This window comes from Thamnophis elegans, chromosome 4 (genome assembly GCF_009769535.1).
Source record: "Thamnophis elegans isolate rThaEle1 chromosome 4, rThaEle1.pri, whole genome shotgun sequence".
NCBI lineage: Eukaryota > Metazoa > Chordata > Lepidosauria > Squamata > Colubridae > Thamnophis > Thamnophis elegans.
Window position 1 is genome coordinate 40,427,881 of NC_045544.1, and position 19,468 is coordinate 40,447,348.

Below are 19,468 nucleotides of genomic sequence, written 5' to 3' on the forward strand. Positions count from 1 at the left end.
AACCGTACCAGTTGGAACGGGATCCAGAACCCACCACTGCTACTGCTTCTCGCCAGTGTAGCACCTACTCCCATTAAACAAAACTCTCTTCTCCATTATACAAAGATTACTCTAATTTGCAGCACCCAAGGGCTACATTTTAGAACGGATTACAAAGGAGGAAAGATCAGAAAATTCCCATTCTTTATGATATCTTTCCTGACTGCTTGCTATTATTGCATAATCATGTGAAATATGATGATCATGTTCTAAATACAGAAAATTTGTTAACCACATATATTAAGATCAGCCTGCACCCAAGTCTTACCTGAGACAGAAAGTAACTTAACATACTGTAAGGAATGTATCTGTCAGGCCTGCAGTTAGATTCCTTTTAGGATATTTGGCCTGCCACACACGCTATTATTTCATTATGCTGTTTCATTAGTGTAGTAATTGGGAAGGGGGGAATAGAATTGTGGAATGTGTTGTTGTCATTCCTTTCTCGAAGCCAAGATCATCATTTGTCTCCGCACCTCTGCATCTGACCGGAACTAGGTGGGTGGAAATGCAGTGTGGGCAAAGAAGATTGGACCATGTGATGGATTTATGGCTGTGGGGATAGGATCGTGAGCTTTCAACTGGGTGGAATCCCAGGAAGCTTTGTGCCAACATGTCTGTCTTATTAAATTGGAACTTTAAGGATAGCTCTGCCTTGGACTCTGATTTATTTGGAACGCTAACAGTATCATTATTCATCATAACGTGGGTGGATTCAACTTTTGATCAATAACAATTTAGTCACTTTTAAACAATTTCTTTGTCTTTCATTTTGCAAATAGATTATAAGGGGAAAATAGCTTAAATGTTTAATTGCTACTTTTAGTTTAATTGTAGTTAATTTAATTTAGTTTAATTGATAAGAAAATTAATAAGAAAATTTCAGCAAAGCAAATTTGTATTCTTAGTTACTCAACAGTATGGACTTGCCAACGCAGCTCTTCATCCTTCTTTGGATTATGAAATCCTCTTGTGAAATTTTCTGTAGGGCTGATCCCTTCTTGAAAATGGATTTGATTCCTGCAGGGATGGTTTGTTTTTATTTATTTTGAAGAGGGATTTATCACACCATTGGAATGGTGGGATACATCCCTCTTCATTACTTTCTTAGAAGTAGACTTTAATACCATTCTTAGCCTACTGATTGGGTTATATTTTAATTTTTGCTGCATCTGAATAGTTCATCATTGGTTTACTCAAGGTGATTTAACCAAGGCAGATCCTTCCTATGCAGCATAACAGCAATTCTGCCACTTGATGGTGCCACAAGCCCAATTTTTCCTATCTTTTCAGCAGGAAATGATAAAGCAGCTATAATGCACTTTAATGTTAAAAATGGCTAATAGTAGGTGTTTTAAAAGATTATAATAAATATAGTAGCAGAGAAGATACATTCCATATCATCCCAATTTAAATCCTCCATTAGTCCAGCCATTCTGTGAATCTCATGAAGTTGATGACTTTTTATAAAATTTGAGAAATGCAATGTACCATAGGGTGGAGCAAAAGAGAATTATAGTGATTTTCCTAAGGAGTAGGTGTGGTCTATAGCTTTAAAAGTAGCTTCCACATGCTGGGATGTCTAGAAGCATGACACTGCTGTCCAGCATGGGAGATACTTTCCTGAGAAAACGCTTCTGCTGTCTCACTCTTTTCCTCCTTGCCATGGAGGTTGCCAGTCCAGCTCATCTACAAACACAATTCCAAGATTCTGAAGACATTTTCCCTCCACTCTGGCATTCAGTGCCTGAAAACTTTGAAGATTATCCCATCCAAAATCACAAGATTGTCATCAATGTCTGGAACTACTTAGAGAGAATGGGAATGTATAAGATCTTGCTCAAATCTTCAGCTAAATATTTCCGTGAACTTGGACCTAACAATCTCAACAATATCTTATGGGGATTGCCATTACAGCATGGCTGGCAGTACAGTTCAGGTAGGAACAATTTCTTTTACTCTAATATTAGAATTCCTAAGAGTAAAGTTATGTTGATTCTAAGCCATAACAAAGATGACAGTTTTTGGTTTCAAACAAATTTTCATCTTAAACTGTTTGAAAGTTGGAAGGAAAAATACAGATCATTTCAGACCATGAAATAATACAATTCATTAGCCAAATGATAAACTGGATTGACCAATATCTGAGAAATTGCCATCTGTTGTATGAACATTGAAAAAAACATTGTTTGTTTCTGATAGTCTAATCAAACAATAGAGACACTTAATAGACATTTTAAATGGGAACACAGTAACATGAATAAATAAGGCAATAACAGTTACAAAGATTGATGTTTTCTTCCTTGCACAGGGCAATAATACTCGTACTTCATGGCTACTAGCCTTCTTTCATATTTAATTAAAATTTTAAGAAGAACCGGAATTCTGTAAAGAGCAAAGTAGCTTCTACCATCACTTGCTTTAATTTCTCCAATGCTCTTGGGCCCCAGTAAATGATTCATAGACATGGTTAACCATTGACTTTCAGAACCATTTGTGTGGGTTAGAAATGAGAGGTCCTGTTTTGATCTTGGAGCATTTCAAAATGATAACAATCTTGGATAATACATACTACATATCAGGGGTGGGTTTCAACCGGTTTGCGGCATAACTTCCGGGAACGGCGAAGGGCCCACCCACGCGCCCGCGCTCCTTACCTGGTTTTGACGAGTTCTGCGCTTCCACGCATGCGCAGGACGCATACAGTGCCTGTGCGATCCTCCAGGAGCAGCTGGAGCATCGCACAGACGCTAGTACGCATGCGTGCGGTGCGCGCGCGCCGCACGCATGCACGATGACACCGCACACATGCACGAGGATGCCGCCGGCCCCATTCCAACCAAACCGGTTGGAACGGGGCGAGAAACCCACCCCTGCTACATATGTATTAAAAGTATCTTATTGGGCACTCTTTATGAATATTTTTAAGTCATCAAGGTTTCTTAGTCTCATTGTTGGCTAAAGGAATTGGCATTTTCTGATATGCTAAAGTTAAATGTATTATAATGTGAGAATCAAGAAATATAGCCTATTGATCTATTAGATTCAATAGGTCCTATGGATAATAGAAGGCCCCAAAAGAAAGAGATATGAACCAAAGTTTTCAGCTGGGACGATTTCAAAATTTACCAGAAATATTTGTAATCCTGCTGAACCGTTGCTAACTGTGAAATATGTTTTTTTGCAAAATATGCATTTGTATGGATTTGTTTAAAACAGGAATAATGAAACTGTTGGAAAAGAGGAATTGAAAGTAATGTACACAGGTGTTCACAGATAGTGACAGTTAGTGAGGTTGTGAAGCAAGTATGTGGTTAAAAGAACAGTATAAAAATAGAGTTCAAGATCGGCTCGGGGCTCTCTGTTTTATAGCAGTCCTTGTAGGACTTGCTATTTCTCATTGGCCCTTTGCATCAATATGTTAATGCAGTGTATTACTGCTATTATATCTTTTATATCTATTCATTTTGTAATGTTCCAAATTATTAGAAACAATAAACCTCTGATCTTAAAGTAAGAATTTTTGCTTGTGTTGTTGCCTTTGTTGCCTATTGGAATTTTCCTATGACAATAAACATCACATTTTACTTCAATAACAGTTTTTTTTTTCATGTATGTCATTCAAATGTTGATTGCAGTTTATTTAAGTGACTGTAAAGAGCAAAGTAAAAGTAGCTCTTCATTTGGAACTATAACCAGAATAATTAGGAGCCAGGCTCTCAGTTTTAGCAAAACTGTATTTTTTTCACTAATAATTATGCTGGTTTCACATTCCAGCTCTTTGGTCTTAGTTCCTGTACCTAGTCAATGGGGCTTCAGAAGCCCTGACTTTTAGTTGCTGTTTCTAAATGCCAAATTAGTCTGTAGTTAGGCCTCCTTCATTTGCAATTTAATCATCCATCAGAAGGGCCAACCTTTGATGTATTACTGAAAGCTGGCTGGGTCTGGAAGGGGGAGGTGTTCCCTTTCAGCTGTGTTTTGGGTGCGGTATTAGCTGACACTAGGGTAGGAATAGAAATGTGGTAATCGTCATCTGGCAATATCTACAGATTAGCAGAAGTGAGATCCTGTTTGTCCAATTGTACTCTAGGTATTAAATCTTGCTAGCTGAACTCTTTGACCCCATTTCTGGGTTGGCAGACTTAGACTTATACTATTGAGGGACTTCAGCCTGCCTTCTCAAGTAGTGGGATCTGATATGGTTCAGGAGTTCACAGCCATGATAATAATCGTGGGCCCTATTTTTGGCAGAGCAGTAGCAATGTGCTCTGAAATTAGGAACGTTCTCAGTCTTTCTCTTTTCCCTTTCAGTCAGGATTCAGATCTGGGTATGAGATGGAAGCAGTATTGGTCACACCTTTAGATGATCTCTGATGAGAGTGATATGGGGGTTGTCCATCCACCCTTGCCCTACTGGTCTTTTTTACAGCTTTCAATACTATCTGTGTCATGCTAGTACATCTCCTTTCTCCAAGATTGTTTTGAGTTTGTAGTAATTGAGAAGGAGAGATCCTCTCCTTAGCCCCTACTGTCTAGAATGTCACAGTTTGGTGCTCTCTTCACTCTTTTCCACTCCTATTCAATATCTACATGAGGCCATTAGATGACATTATCTAGTGTCATCTAGTGTCATGCAGTGAGATATCATCAGCATGGGGATGATACACATCTCTGCCTCTAGCAAATTAAGGAATGCTATAGATGTCTCAGTGTCTGGAGGCTGTGAGAGTGTGGATGGGGAAAAACAGGCTACAGTTGAACTCTGGCAAGACTGAATAGCTTTGGGGTTTGGAACCTACCATTTTTAGGACTATGTCATCTTTGGTGCTGGATGCGATTGCACTGCCCAAACTGAAACTGGAAAGACTGGTCTGATTAATTTAGGAAATACTTGTTACATGAACAGTGTGATTCAAGCATTATTTATGGCTACAGATTTCAGAAGGCATGTGTTATCATTAAATCTAAATGGGTGCAATTTACTAATGAGAAAATTTCAACATCTTTTTGCATTTCTTGCTCATACACAGAGGGATGCCTATGCTCCTCGCCTTTTCTTTGAGGCATCTAGGCCTCCGTGTTTACTTCTAGAACTCAGCAGGACTGCTCTGAATATCTTAGGTTCCTTCTAGACAGGCTACATGAAGAAGAGAGAACCTTGGAAGTTCCGTCTTCATCAAAGCTTCCTGAGGATATGAATGAAGAGTCCCTGGTCCAAGAAGTAGCCAACAAATCTCAACTATTTATCAAGCAGTCATGTTCAATGACAGAGGAGAGAACCTTGATAGAAAAAATGTTTCAAGGGAAACTACAAACAAGCATATGCTGTTTAAATTGCAAAGTACTTCTCATAAAGAAGAAGCCTTCACAGATCTTTCACTTGCTTTTTGTCCTCCAGTATTCTTTAAAAACGTTGGTCCACCAACTGTAGAACATTCGTCTGATGAGAAAGATGACTCCACGGAACAAATCAGTGCTAGGGCATTGAGCCCTGTGACAGAGATGCCATCCGGTGATTCCTGTGAAATGGTCACAAATGATGGGACTTTGAAAGATGCCCCCACTGACTCAAATTCTGAAAATGTTACTGATCCTTTTATCTGTAAGACTGAAGTTGGGGATAACTTGAAGAAACACGTCAATGAAGTTACTCCTTCAGTTACTGATTTGTTAAATTATTTTTTGGCACCTGAAGTTCTTAAAGGGGATAACAAATACTTTTGTGAAAAATGTGCTTCCTTACAAAATGCAGAAAAAATTATGCAAATTGTAGAGGAGCCAGAATACCTCATCCTTACTCTTTTGAGATTTTCATATGATCCCAAGTGTCATATTAGGCATAAAATCCTAGACAATGTGTCTCTTCCGCTTGTTCTAGAATTACCTGTTAATAGAACTCTCTCATCCTTAAGTACATTGTCAGGCATTTGGTCTATGAGTGTTGAGTTTTCTGACACGGGGGAGAATTTGGCTAAAAAACTAAAGCCTTCTGGTGCTGAAGAAGTTGGTTGCCCTCAACTAATCCCTTATGTATTAAGTTCTGTAGTTGTTCACTCTGGCATATCTTCTGAAAGTGGACATTATTATTCTTATGCAAGAAATGTTGCTAATTCAGGGTCTTTGCTAGGATCTTTTGATCAGTCCCAAACTATGGCTTTAGCTTATCCTTAGAGCAATTTAGCCAGTGGTCTTTGGATCAACGGAGATCCCCCTCTGCAGAAAGAACTTATGGATGCAATTACAAAAGACAATAAGCTGTATTTGCAGGAACAAAAGCTTAGTGCTCGAACCCAGGAAGGAAGATTGCATTGGTTTCTAAACAGCTTTGATTTCTGCAAAGGACTGTTATGTTACTGAACTGTATTAAATAATGTCTCAAGCTTTTTTCAAGATGTGATTTTTGTTCTAAAAAGAACTTTTGTTTTTTGTTTTTATTTGAAATAAATAAGTGCATCATGACTCTTGCACAAATAGCAAGTGGCCAGTTGAAATTAGGAGGACATTTACACAGCTTCACCTTGAGCACCAGTTGCATCCTTTCCTGAATGGATGGGGGCTCTGTTCATGATCTTTCATGTTCTAATCACCTCCATATTGGACTACTATAATATGCTGTACATAGGGCTACCCTTGAAGAGTATCCAGAAACCTCAACTGGTACAAATGGCAGCAGTTCAGGGAATGATATGTGTCTCTGAAACAGCACGTGTTATGTGTTCCATGAGCTACATTGTTTGCCAGTCTCTTTCAAATTCCAGATCTAATTCAAAGTTTTTAAAAGCCCTTTGGGGCTTTATGGTATGGAGCCAGGTTACTTGTGGGATCTGCCCATCCCAGCAGATCCAGCAAAAGACATTTGTTACAGGTACCACCTGCTAGGGAGCTACCCCTGGTAGGCCCCTGTCTTATGGTGGGCAGAATTCTCCTCCAAAGCGAGACTGGATCCATCCTTGTTCATTTTCCATAAGTGTCTCAGAATCGGGTTATATCATCACACTGGGGGTCCCAGGGGACTGGTGAGGTACTGAGATGGTTTCATCTGCTGCCCTCTTTTAGCCTTTAATTGCAATTTAATTTTTTTAAAAAATAATAATTGTGTTTTATATAGTTTCTTACATAACTCCAAAATCACACATTTTTGTGAAAAGGATAGAAATATAAATCGGATGAACAACCAAATAAATAAAAATGGTCATAAATAAATAAAAACAGTATAAATGTCATGAACAAACAAATAAATAAAAACTACAATACTTATTTTCCCCTTCCAAAAAGGCTGTGCAATATTGGTGTTTCATTTTCTCCCAGGCAGATTAGCAGATCCTTTAAATACTACAGGCTGTGGCCATAAGGACGGAGACAGTCTATGTGTATCTGAATTCAGCTGGTGGGCTTGTAAGTATATATTCTTATTTGGGAATTACCATACTTATTTTTATACTTAATGGAGAAAGCTCCTAATGTGTAATCTCAATTGCATCAAAACATGAATTCTTCAACTGCATCAATGTGTTATAAAAGCAGTAAGATTTGCCAAGTGCTAAAATTTCCACCATGAGAACTACCAAATCTTACAGCTCTCCAAACTTGGCAACTTTAAGACTTATGGACTTTGACTCCCAAAATTCTCCAGCCAGCATGCCTGGCTGAGGAATTCTGAAAGTTGAAGTCCATTAGGCCTTCTACCACAAGCTTCCAGAATCTGAAATGATTGCACATGGATTGTCAACAACACATATGCTAACTGCTTTTATGGAAGTACTCTATTCAAAATGTAATCTCCCATTTCCATACTTCATTTTTGCGCCATCATTGCGCATCAATTCTCATATTCTTCTGCAGGTTTGTTTGACCCCCAAATAATCACACACAGAATAACATTGTAGAAGTGCTTTCACTAGTAACTCCGTTATATATTCGACTTCCTCTATGTAACATTTTCTCAAAAACAAGAATGATGGAAATGAGAATAGACAAACAATGATATATACAATAGAACAGGGTTGTCGAACTCCCAGCCTGTGGGCTGGATGTGTCACACGCTGGCCACGCCTTCACCTGATTTAGCAAAGTGGGGGGGAAGTCCCGATACCCTCCTGTAACGACATGAGTTTGACACCCATGCAATAGACTGACTAAAGACTAAAGTGGCAAAGTCAGGAAAAAAGAAACAAATTTCAGAACATATAAAATATTGCCAAAAATATCTAACATGACTGATTTTAAAATGTTTTTTCTAATAGTTCCATGGGAATAGCCCAGAAGGTACCTCTCATAATTATCTCCAAGCAAGACTGATACAAAAAAGGAATTGCAGTCATGTTTAATAATTAACACTGTCTTGTGATATGAATTCAGTTAGTGACTAGTCTTCAGTGGCATTATGGTTGGACACAAATACATATCATAACTAAAGATTTCTGAAAAAGCCATATGAGATTCCAATTAAAATTAAATAAACTTTCAATATTCTATCAATTAAAGTTAATCTGATGCCATGTTGTCCTATTATTCTGATATCAGTTACATATATTTTTTATTTAATTTTTTTTGTTGCCAGAAAAATTCCCTCTGTGTAAATCAGGCCATACCGAAATACTGGGGAAGCGTTCCCCATGCCATATATTTGAACAAATTGGGATTTGGTTTAGGCCTGCACAGGTAGGCCTTGTTTAGAGACTGACTCATTTAATGACCGTTCATAGCTATGATTCTAATGAAAATGTAACTTTATTACTAGTCCTCACATTTATGAGAACTTTGCAGGTCTATAAGGTAAAGAAAAGCTGACATACGAACATCAGCACAGTCACTGTTTCACTTAACAACCACTTCACTGAATGACCAAGTTGCTAGTGCAATTGTAGTAGCTAAATGAAGGCTACTTGTATTTTTTCCATTAAGCTTATTTTGCTTTGATTAATATTTTTAACCTACTAAACCATGCTCATTTTAAAATTGCCCTAGGTATGAATTATTATTTGGCAGCTATTCCCTTTCTTGGGGCACTGGATAGTGACTTCTTTGAAGAGCTACCAAATGAGGTAGAATTAATTCCACCAGATGAGCAAAGAGTACATTTCTGCCTCAACATTGCTGACTGTAATACCCAGGTGCCAAAAGTGATGTCTGCCTGGAAGGATTTCTTCAAGGTATATTTGTTGATTGTTTTTAGAACTATATGAATATCTTCCTAGTATACACTTCTTCTTCCCTAAACCATCAATGCAAGTACTCTACACATCATTGGGGAAAGAAACCCTTCTAATTTTAGAGGGGGAAAGTGTACTTTTTCTTCATATTTGATGGTGTAGATAGATGTCTTTATATCAGGGGTGTCAAACTTGCAGCATCACATTGTCATCACATGATGTATTGTGACTTTCCCTCTCTTCCTTAAAGGGGGTGGGAGTGGCCAGCGTGTGACACATCCAACCTGCATACCATGAGTTTGACACCCCTGCTATATATGAACTAAACTTTGAGTACAGTAATGTACCAGGGTTTACATCAGTGGTGAAATTCAATTATTTTTCCTACCAGTTTGGTGGGCGTGGCTTGGTGTGGCATAGTGGGTGTGGCTTGTTGGGCATAGCAGGGGAAGGATACTGCAAAATCTCCATTCGCACCCCACTCTGGTGCCAGCCAGAGGTGGTATTTGCTGGTTCTCTGAACTACCGGTTTTCCAGAATCTGTCAGAACCTGCTGGATTTCACCCTGGTTTACACTCAAAAGGCCAGAGAAGGTCAAGACAAAGGAATTGCCTAGCCTAAGACAAAGTCTTTTGGAGTTGTTTGAGACATAATTATCTTACATAGTTATCTGGGAGGAATTTGGGTCTGCTAATCCTAATGAAATAGACAAGTCCTTGGAACTCTGGGATCAACTATCTGTGTTTTAGAATTGTGTCTTTCCTGATTGGTTAAAACTTCTCAAAAGATGATGTGTAGTTAAGTCCATGAAGTGATTTATGCTTCCTTGAAGGCGTTGGCCTCTTTTTAAGAAGCTGTTCCTGCATACAATAGAACTGAACAATTGTTGACTAGTTTCAAACCTTCCCCTTTTTAAGGGAAGGTTGTTGAGAGATTAGTCAACTCAAACTCCAGACGGCCCTAAAGAGGGGGGGAAAATATGCTGTCTTTTGTAAACTGCTCAGAGAGTGCTATAAAGCACTATGGAACGGGTATATAAGACTAGTGATTCCCAATTTGGGCCCCATGCCCCACAAGGGGGCAATTTGATTTTTAATGTGGGCAATTTGAACCTTGCTTAAACCAGTTAATGGCTTTTTAGGCTTTCTCCACATGAGTAGAGTTCACTTTTTGAGTAAAGTAATAATTATATATCACCGGGGGTGGGGGTATCAGGATTTTAGAGATGCTTAGGTAGGGCATGGCCAAAAAAAGGTTGGGAACCACTGGGCTAGACTGAAAGGACAACTTAAACCCATCCACCCAACCACATTATGTCTTCACTTTCAAGAAAGTTTGAAGTAAGCCGAGATGGAGGTTATCTACTATCTATCTATTTATGGGTATGGTTGCATACTTTTTATGAATAACTGAGTGGTTTTATTTATTCTGTGGTACCTAAGATATATCTACATCTACTTATCTTTCTATATATTTATTTTTAGTATCTCCTATCTACTGCACCAAACTCTGAAACAGCTACAAGTCTTATTTTCTCAGAAGATGAAGCCTTGGGTTTTATGTGGAGAGCTCATACTCTCTCTATTACTTCTGCATTTCAGAAGTGTAAAACAAGGTAAGAAGTACCAATAAAGAGGAATAATTTTAGCTCTGGGTTGAAATGAGGGGTGCTTGGTGCTCTCTGAGCTTGATTGTTGTCTTGCAGACATTTCATTACCCAAACTAGGTAACATCATCAGTGCCAATGTTATCTGGCACTGCTGATGTTATCTAGTTTGGGTAATGAAGCATTTGCAAGAAAACAACCAGCTCAGAGAACACCGAGGACCCCTTAAGATTAGATGTTTATCAAAAGAATTATGAGAAGCTCTGATATGAGAAAAAGTTCTTCTTAATCTGGTTTAGAACTTTGCTAAAAGGCAGTTACCGTACCATAGCATTGGTAATTCTGAACAGGCATAACTGCTTCTGGATTGTGGTAAGATAATCTTATGAACTGCCATAATTTCTTGTATGATCCTTAACAAAAAAACCCAGGCAACATCAATGGCTGTTTTCATTTTTTTTCTGTGGTTGGTGGCAAGTAGAAATTATTGTCAGATGTAGTGAGTAGGATTTGCAAGATTCTGCTATTATAGTAATTCTGAATAAAAATGCTAGTTTTCCTGTGGAATTGATTTCTTTGTCTATCTAGTGAGGCTGGCAGGAGATGACACATTATCAACAATTATTGGTATCCATGGGACGATCTTGGTAGCCCACTGGGCATATTTGTAATTAGACTCAACTATGAGTGATTATATCATCTGATTGTTCACAATACTGTAGGAAGAATTTATTTATTTTTTCTTCAAAAGTTTTTTATTTTTTCTTCTCTACATACAAGTATAGGTATACATTCTCACAGTTATTGCTCTTTTTTACATTCGTCGTTCTTACACATTTGTCATTCCATTTACAGGGTTTTAATATAACATTTGGGTTACTTTGCTTACTATCCTTCACCTATTTTGATACCACCAACTTTTCCCTTTATTTTCTCCCTCCCTCCCTTCTCTACTTTCTTCCTTCCTCTCTCCTTTCCCTTCCTTCTTTCCTTCCCTCTTCCCTACTCCTCTCTTCCTCTTCCCCTTCCCCTTCCTGCTCTTTCTCCTTCTCTCCTTCTCCCTTCCATCTTCCTCTCCTTACCTCTATATTCCTTCCCTCCTCCTCTTCTCCTCTCCTCCTCTTTTCCTTTCTTTTTCTGTTATTGTAGGTGTCTCTTCCAGTTCTTAATTTTTATTTTCTTGGGGTTGTATTTCTACAGACCCAAAAATAGTTGAACATCTTGTTCCCTTTCCTTCTCAAATCTTTCCTGATTGTGTTTCCCCCCACTTTGTATCTTACTTTTGAATATATACTTACATATATATTATTATTTTCTTCCCTATTTTCCCCCCTTTTCTACTTAATGGCATATCGTCTGAGTTCCATATTTTCCCCTTACTTTCTTTTCTGTATGTCTTTCTGTAACCATTTATAAAATCTTCCCGATGTCTTGAAGTACACCGATTCCTTTTTATCCTTTATTTTCAAAGTCAATCTGTTTGTCTCTGCACAGTCTAGAATTTTTTTATTGTCTCCTCTTCTGTTGGTCCCTTATTTAATTTCCAATTTTGAGCAAATACAATTCTTGCTGCTGTAGTTACATGTATAATCAAATAGGTACCTTCTTTCTTATATTTCTCTGGAAGGATACCCAATAAAAATGTCTCTGGTCTGGGCTTGATCTTTTTTTGTAATATTTCCTCTAACATATGTTCTTATTTTGGTCCAATAGTTCCTTGCTTCTGAACATGTTCACCACATATGATAGTATGAACCTCTTGCTTGTTGACACTTCTAACATCTATCTTTAAACATCTTAGCTAGTTTTTCCGGTTCCATGTGCCATCTATAAAACATTTTATAGAAGTTTTCTTTATAGGCTGTTGACGTGGTTAGTTTATAGTTTCTTTCCCATAGTTGCTGCCATTTTTCTAGCTCAGTCATGTAACCAAAATTCTCTGCCCAGTTTAACATAGTGTCCTTGACCAGGAAGAATTTATTTTTGATTTGTTAGTATCATCATTGTGTTATCTCAAATCATAGAGTTTGGCTCAGGAGGTGCAAGTCAAATACAATTAAAAATATCTTAGCAACCTCTCTCAGATTTGGTAACATTATAAATATTCATGACTTTCTTTTCCCTACTTACATTTCAGTCTCTCATACCTCAGTGGACCTGAAAGCAGATTTGGAGAGGCCTGGTCTTCCACAGTTCATTTCATTGCAGCCACACATTTTCCTACAAACTTTAATGTTACAAATAATTTCCAGACTGGATTACCACCTCGAATACTTTTGGAAGGAGACAAAGTGCCCTTCATTGGTGACTTCACACCTCTGCAGAATAAAGTGCTTTTTCTTCTTGAGAGTCTTCATACCACAAATAAGAATACAGGTAGGAGTTTGAGACCAATACATGGTCCATATTTAATTACAGGCATACAGAAGACAGTTCCATGCAACAATGTTTTCACTCCCAAATCCTGCTAAAGCAGCATTTTGAAGCCAACTCTATAATTGAATCTATTCTGGCCAACCTCAGAATCCCAAAAGCAATTAGGAAACACCATGAACCAATGAATTCTCCATCCAGCTAACCAATGGAATATTGTAAAATTATCATTCAGGCTTTGCCATTCCCCCTGAGCTAACTAAGTCATTGGAATAACTAATGTTCCCAACCAGACAGGGTCCCCCTACTGCAGTTTTCAGAACATACTTTGTAAAAAAACCTTTGACCTAGGACCATGATGGCAAACCTATGTCATGAGTGCCACAGGTGGCACGCAGAGCCATTTCTGAGGGCATACGAGATGTTGCCCTGTCAGCTCCAGCGTGCATTCATGTGCTGGCCAGCTTATTTTTGGCCTTGATTTTCAGCCATTTTCCCCCTCAGGAGGCTTCCCTGAAGCCTCCATAGGGCAAAAAAGTGCCTAACATGCTAACCGGAAGTTCAGAAGCGGACTTCCGGTTTGCGTGTTGAGCTGTTTTTCACTTTCACTTCAGTGAGGCCTCCTGCAGCCTCTGGAGGGAGAAAAAATGGTCCAATGGGCAACCCAGAAGTCCGTTCCCGAACTTCCGGTTTGCATGTTGGGCTATTTTTCACCCTTCCCAGGTTCCTAGAAAGCCTCTGGAGCCTGGAGAGGGTGAAAAATGGACATACCGGGCCCACTGGAAGTCAGAAAATGGGCTGTTTCCAACCTCTGGAGGGCCTCTAGTGGAGCGGGTATTTTTGCCTTCCCCAGACTCCAAGAAAGTCATATGCACATGAGAGGGAATGTCACATGAGTAGTGGGGACGGCGTGGGGGGTCATTAAATATGGAGGTGGGCATGTGAGTGTGCATGATAGTGCACATGTGTGCTTTTGGCACCCGAGGTTTGCCATCACTGACCTAGGAGTTCTAGGAGTGAAAAAAAAGAGGTGCCTGGTTGTCGAAGCATCATTCTTTCTGCACAGAAATTCCTGCTGAAAATTGTGAGGATGCTTCATATCATAGCTTTTTGTACCCAGACACTTGGTCGAAGAATTGCAAGTATTATTTTAGATTTTAGATTACAATAATCTCTCTTTATGTGTAAAATGTGTTCATCCTCATTTTTTAGCCCAGTGACTAGGAGACAAGGAGAGGAAAATATTGCATGTGTTAGGTAAGCTCCCCATTGGGAGAGCAAGTACGTTCAGAGAAGCATTGTGAGAGTGTTGTTGGAGAACACACAAACCAGCACACAGAGACACTACAGTTTAAGTAGGCTTTTACTTTCGTGGAAATAGAGGTATCAGAGTCCATCAAACAGTCCAAGTCATACATGGATTAGACAGTCAGTCATCAACGTCTTTCAGTTAAGGGATAATCCAAATAACATAGTCCATAATCATACACAGTCTGGTACTCAAAGTTTGCTAGCAGTTGCAAAACGTACAATAGCTCACAACACTTTCTAACAGCCAGCTTCCAAAACACTCAGATCAGATCAGCCTAGCATCTAACAAACAGAGAGCTAACAGTCATTCTGGCTCCCTCTTATGGCCGATTGAGGAAAACAGCAACCAATCACATTTTACAGTATGATTTAAAGAAACAGATATAGCATTGCTATATGATTTATATATTGCCAACCCAACCATTAGATTATAGCATGCATGCTGGGTAGAAAAAAATCAAGCCTGGTATGATTTTTTTTTACAGCAGTTATGAAGCTGGCTAGAAGAGTTACGACTGCTTTATCAGATTACTTGTGACATGTATTAGCAAGTTTTACTTCATGCCTGATAGGGTAGACTGAAATGAAAAGTCATCAAAAACAGGAGAACAGCCTGTCCACAAGGCCTGTGACTCTCTGCAGTCATACATTGCCAAATACAAAGTTTTCAATCTGAGTTGTGCTGCAATCATGCCGTAAAGAAATTGGTGTAGCAACGCCAAACATTGTTGGAACACAGCAGGGAATGTCAATGCTAAATCAATAATTCTGAGTACAGAGTGGCTTGGAGTTGTTAGCATATGTCTATATATGTATTGGTGGGATGACCTAATATCTTCCTATTTTACACTGCTATCTGTGCAGTTTGGAAGATTACTATATTCTAGATATGATGGACTGTAATTCCATTTTTCTATAACCAGATAAAGAGGTTGAAAATGAAATATTGGTCTAATTGTCAGGTTTTCCCATCCTACTTCAGGACTTCAGGCAATCCATTTTAAGAGAAAGCCATCTAAAATAATTAAAGCAAAGGTTTCTTCTGTCCAGTCATGCCAACTCTAAGGAATGGTGCTCATCTCCATTTCCTTAGCCGAGGGAGCCAGCATTGTCAGAAGACCCTTTCTGTACTCATGTGGCTAGCATGACTAAGTGCCGAGCAACATGGAACATTTATTCCCCATCAGAGTGGTACCTATTTATATACTCACGTTTGCATGCTTTCGAATTGCTAGGTGGCCAGGAGCTGGGGCAAGTAATGGGAGCTCACCCTGTTGCGCAAACTCTGATCTTGAATCCCAGCTGTCAGGTTTCCAGCAGACAACTCAGCATCTTTAACTGTTGAGCCATCACACTTCCTTTAAAACAACTATGTGTGCATATTCATTTACATTATATAACTATTATTTAAAGGAGGAAAACTGAGTGCCAAACTGATATGGCACCACTTTTACATCTGCTATTCTAAAATATTTTTTAAAAACTGAATTGCCAGTATGGAGGTGATCATGGGTGGAGGATCTACCTGTTTCTCCAACCATGGAGCAGTCTCAATTTGACAAAAATCGCTGTGCAACTGCAAACAGGCAGACATTAACAAGCATTTGTACAAAAACAACGAAGGACAATATGCATTAACATGTTAAGAACAGCCAGCAGGAGAGGTAGATGTGGAAGTCTTGGGCCAGAGTTGGATGCCACCAGAATTTCAATTTTAACAGAATGGAGCCATACAGAAGAAAGATTTGCCTGCCTATATAGCTTGTAGTTGGAACCCAGATTCCATTGCTTCCAAAGACTTCTTTTTAATTTATGATTTGTGCAAAGGACCCTCTCTCCTAAATATGTCAAGGAACTGGTGCATGCTTTAGATACAATTAAATGTCTGTGTCATTCTATTATTTATTTATTTATTTATTTATTTATTATTCATTAAATTTGTTTGCTGCACATCTACCCCAAATAACTTTGGACAGCTTACAGCATTAATCCTAACAGATAAATATTCCTAAAACAATAAAAATGGAAATCACAGTAAAAAAACATAATAGTTAAAAGATCTGGAAGGAGTGAGGGAGCAAACAGGATGCATGGGGTGGGGGGGAGGTGGAATTGCCTCTTAATTCATCAACCATCTCCAGTGTGATGCTGCCTCCTTTACAAACAGTATAAAATCTCAGAGTAGATCAAATGGCAAGGAATATAAAACATACATATAGAGCAGGGGTGTCAAACTCAAGGCCCGTGGGCTGGAACCAGCCCATGGGGTGCTTAGATCTGGGCAGAGGGGCCACCCTGGAAATAACAAAGGATGGTGTCTCTGGCCGGTGGTGTCCCAGCAAAAATGAAGCTAAGGAGGGCCACAGGAGGAGCCCCACCCGGGCCACCACAGGTGCCCCTGATATGAGTGACATCAAGCTGGCCATGCCCACCCCAGCCGTGCCCATCTGTCCCCTCGAGGCCAAACACAACCCTGATGCGGCCCTCAATGAAATGAGTTTGACACCACTGATATAGAGGAAAAGATTTATTAAAGCCAATTCTCTTAAACTGGGGATAATGACCACCAGATGGGTAATCTTTGCCATCCTGACAATTTGTAATTGCTTATTTGTTTCAGTTTAGACTGCCACTGTCGAAACAATTGGATAACATCACAAAGTCTGAATTTTTTTAAATGGGATTGATTATTTAAGACTGGGAAAAGGGATAGTGATTAATCATGTGCCATCAAATTGTTGTTGTCTCTTAGCACTTACATAAATAGAACAGATCAGAATATGTTAGGGTTTTTTTGCACCCACATCAATTAATTAAGGTGCATTTATGATGCAAAAGGATCGGCAAACTATTCTACTCCACAGAAATTGAATCCATTCTTTCTGGATATTTAAGTTGTATTTTTAAAATCTGAGGTTATCCTGTTGAAATGGTACAAATTTGAAAACTGAAATTACATTTGGGAAAGCAGAATTGCCATTCCCCGCCCCCTGTTGTTAAACTTGTGTTTTTCAGCGGTTTTAAGGTGTTGCATAGTTCCTTGTATTCCAAAGCATCTTTTGAAGATCAACTCTGAAGAGTGTTGCTATTAATTACTGATATCAGATAGGTCTGAGAAGTAAATTGGGTAGTGTTATATCCTCTTTCTGCAAGTTCACAATTAGAAACATAATAAATGCATCATCATGTGGGCTTGATAGGAATGTGATGTAAAATTAAATTTTTTAAAAAATTGTCTTCAAATTGAAGCCATAAGCACATGTTTTTTTGTGCATATATATCGGTGTGGGTCTGAATGTTGTATCTCTAATTAAATTGGCATTGCTTTCCACAAATACTTCTCACAGAATAATTAGTATTGGTATTAACAGCTAATACTGTTGCTTCAATTCTCTTTCATAAATGTTTTATTAGTTTCACTTGATTTTTAAATAGTTTGATGCTTTAAGGATTCTGCTGAAATGAAAAGGAAATAAAATAAATTTATGTGTGTTTGTTTGTAGGGAATATGCTATTGCTTTTATGGAAAAAAGCCATGTCCACTGAAAAAGGAAGACGTTTTGGTCGAAGTCTTATTGAAAAGGTCTTTTCTACCCCTTCTGTGAAATAGCTCGGCTAATTACCCAATACTGTACCACTTTGTGAATTCCCCTGACTGAGTTTGGATTAGGTAGCTTGCCTTCACATTAGTGAGGCATTTGATGATGTTGAAGGGATATCATGATGAGGTCTCCTTTCACTGAAATACTGACTTGCCTAAAGTGTCTTCAGACTCTGCAATGCAACTGTTTTACTCTTAGTAATTATGAGGTGACGGTGGGATTCTCTTGCATTGGATGCAGCCTTGGCGCTTTCATTCAAGTTTTCACCCAAGGCAGGATTCCTTTGCAGTGAAGGGCCAAGATACATATCTCTTATACTTTACTGCCTTCTGTTTGGAAAACTTTACCATTGTCATGAATACATTTTAAAATGTAAATAAAGATATAAATCTAACTGCATTATTGTATTTTATGTATTGATTTACTTCTTTGCATACAAGCCTAATATAATGGAAAACATAATGTCTGTATGTTTCTACTATTTTTATGGGAAAAAAGCCATGTCCACTGAAAAAGGAAGATGTTTTGGTTGAAGGCTTATTGAAAAGGTCTTTACTACCCCTTCTGTGAAATAGCTCGGCTTTGCCCAACATAACTGTAGGAAGTTAGCATTCACCTCTTTCCTAGAAGAATGAAATATCCTATAAAATATTGAAAAGGCAGAATATTATATTTCCATGGATAAGAAATGGAGATACATGTTTTTAGGCAGGAAGAGGGCCAGTCTATTCTACATAAGAAAAATCTCCCCCTTCAGCTCCAGGATGATGGGATTAAGGCATGAGAGTATTAGCCCTTTACCCATCTCACCACAGGGCACATGAGAAGAAGCAATGCTCAACCAAACCTGGACTCAAGACAGCCAACAGAGTTGCTTCTCCATGACCCCATGGGAGTCTGACAACCAATCAGAATATAAGATCAAGATCAAAGACCAGAGAGGTATAAAACCAGGAACTTTCAGCCCTTCTTTCTCTTTTTCTTCTTCACCCAACATCTGGAAGCATGTGATCTCCCTTTTCTGTTCAGAAGCTCAAGCCATGTGATCTTGTCCACCATTAAACCATCTTTCCAAGCAGCCTCCATGTTTCCAGTGTCTTTTCCCCCACTTGGAACTAAACCCAGAAGGACATATCTTCCAACATAAATAAATAGCTTCATGATTTACCCAATGCTGTACCACTTTGTGGATTCCCCTGACTAAGTTTGGATTAGGTAGCTTGGCTTCACTTTAGTGAGGCGTTTGATGATGTTAAAGGAATATCATGTTCAGTTCAGTTTCAGTTCAGTTTATTATATTTATATGCCGCCCTTTCCCCCCGAAGGAGACTCAGGGCGGCTCACAACTCGAACCGGGGAAGGGGGATACAGACAAAAATTTAAAA

General features: G+C 38.7%; 2 protein-coding genes across 2 annotated transcripts; both read left to right on the plus strand.

The window, feature by feature from the left end:
• The first annotated feature begins 1,629 nt into the window (after nt 1-1,629).
• Nucleotides 1,630-18,091, plus strand: C4H6orf58 (chromosome 4 C6orf58 homolog). The gene is made up of 6 exons (XM_032215330.1): nt 1,630-1,978; nt 7,348-7,434; nt 9,007-9,191; nt 10,676-10,806; nt 12,935-13,173; nt 17,985-18,091. Exons 1-6 carry the CDS (start codon nt 1,630-1,632, stop codon nt 18,089-18,091), a joined length of 1,098 nt encoding a protein of 365 aa, XP_032071221.1.
• LOC116508133 (ubiquitin carboxyl-terminal hydrolase 38-like) lies at nt 4,893-6,210 on the plus strand. The gene is given in 3 exon segments (XM_032216616.1): nt 4,893-5,115; nt 5,118-5,375; nt 5,378-6,210. Coding segments are annotated over 3 exon segments (1,269 nt in total). The 5' UTR covers nt 4,893-4,937.
• Nucleotides 18,092-19,468: the final 1,377 nt, after the last annotated feature.

What these genes read in the sequence shown, in the direction of transcription:
- C4H6orf58 (XM_032215330.1), top strand. Translation starts at nt 1,630, where the DNA reads ATGACACTGCTGTCCAGCATGGGAGATACTTTCCTGAGAAAACGCTTC. An exon ending in TGGCTGGCAGTACAGTTCAG is followed by an intron (nt 1,979 to 7,347) that starts GTAGGAACAATT and finishes ATTTTCTCCCAG; the next exon opens with GCAGATTAGCAGATCCTTTA. An exon ending in TACCACAAATAAGAATACAG is followed by an intron (nt 13,174 to 17,984) that starts GTAGGAGTTTGA and finishes GTTTGTTTGTAG; the next exon opens with GGAATATGCTATTGCTTTTA.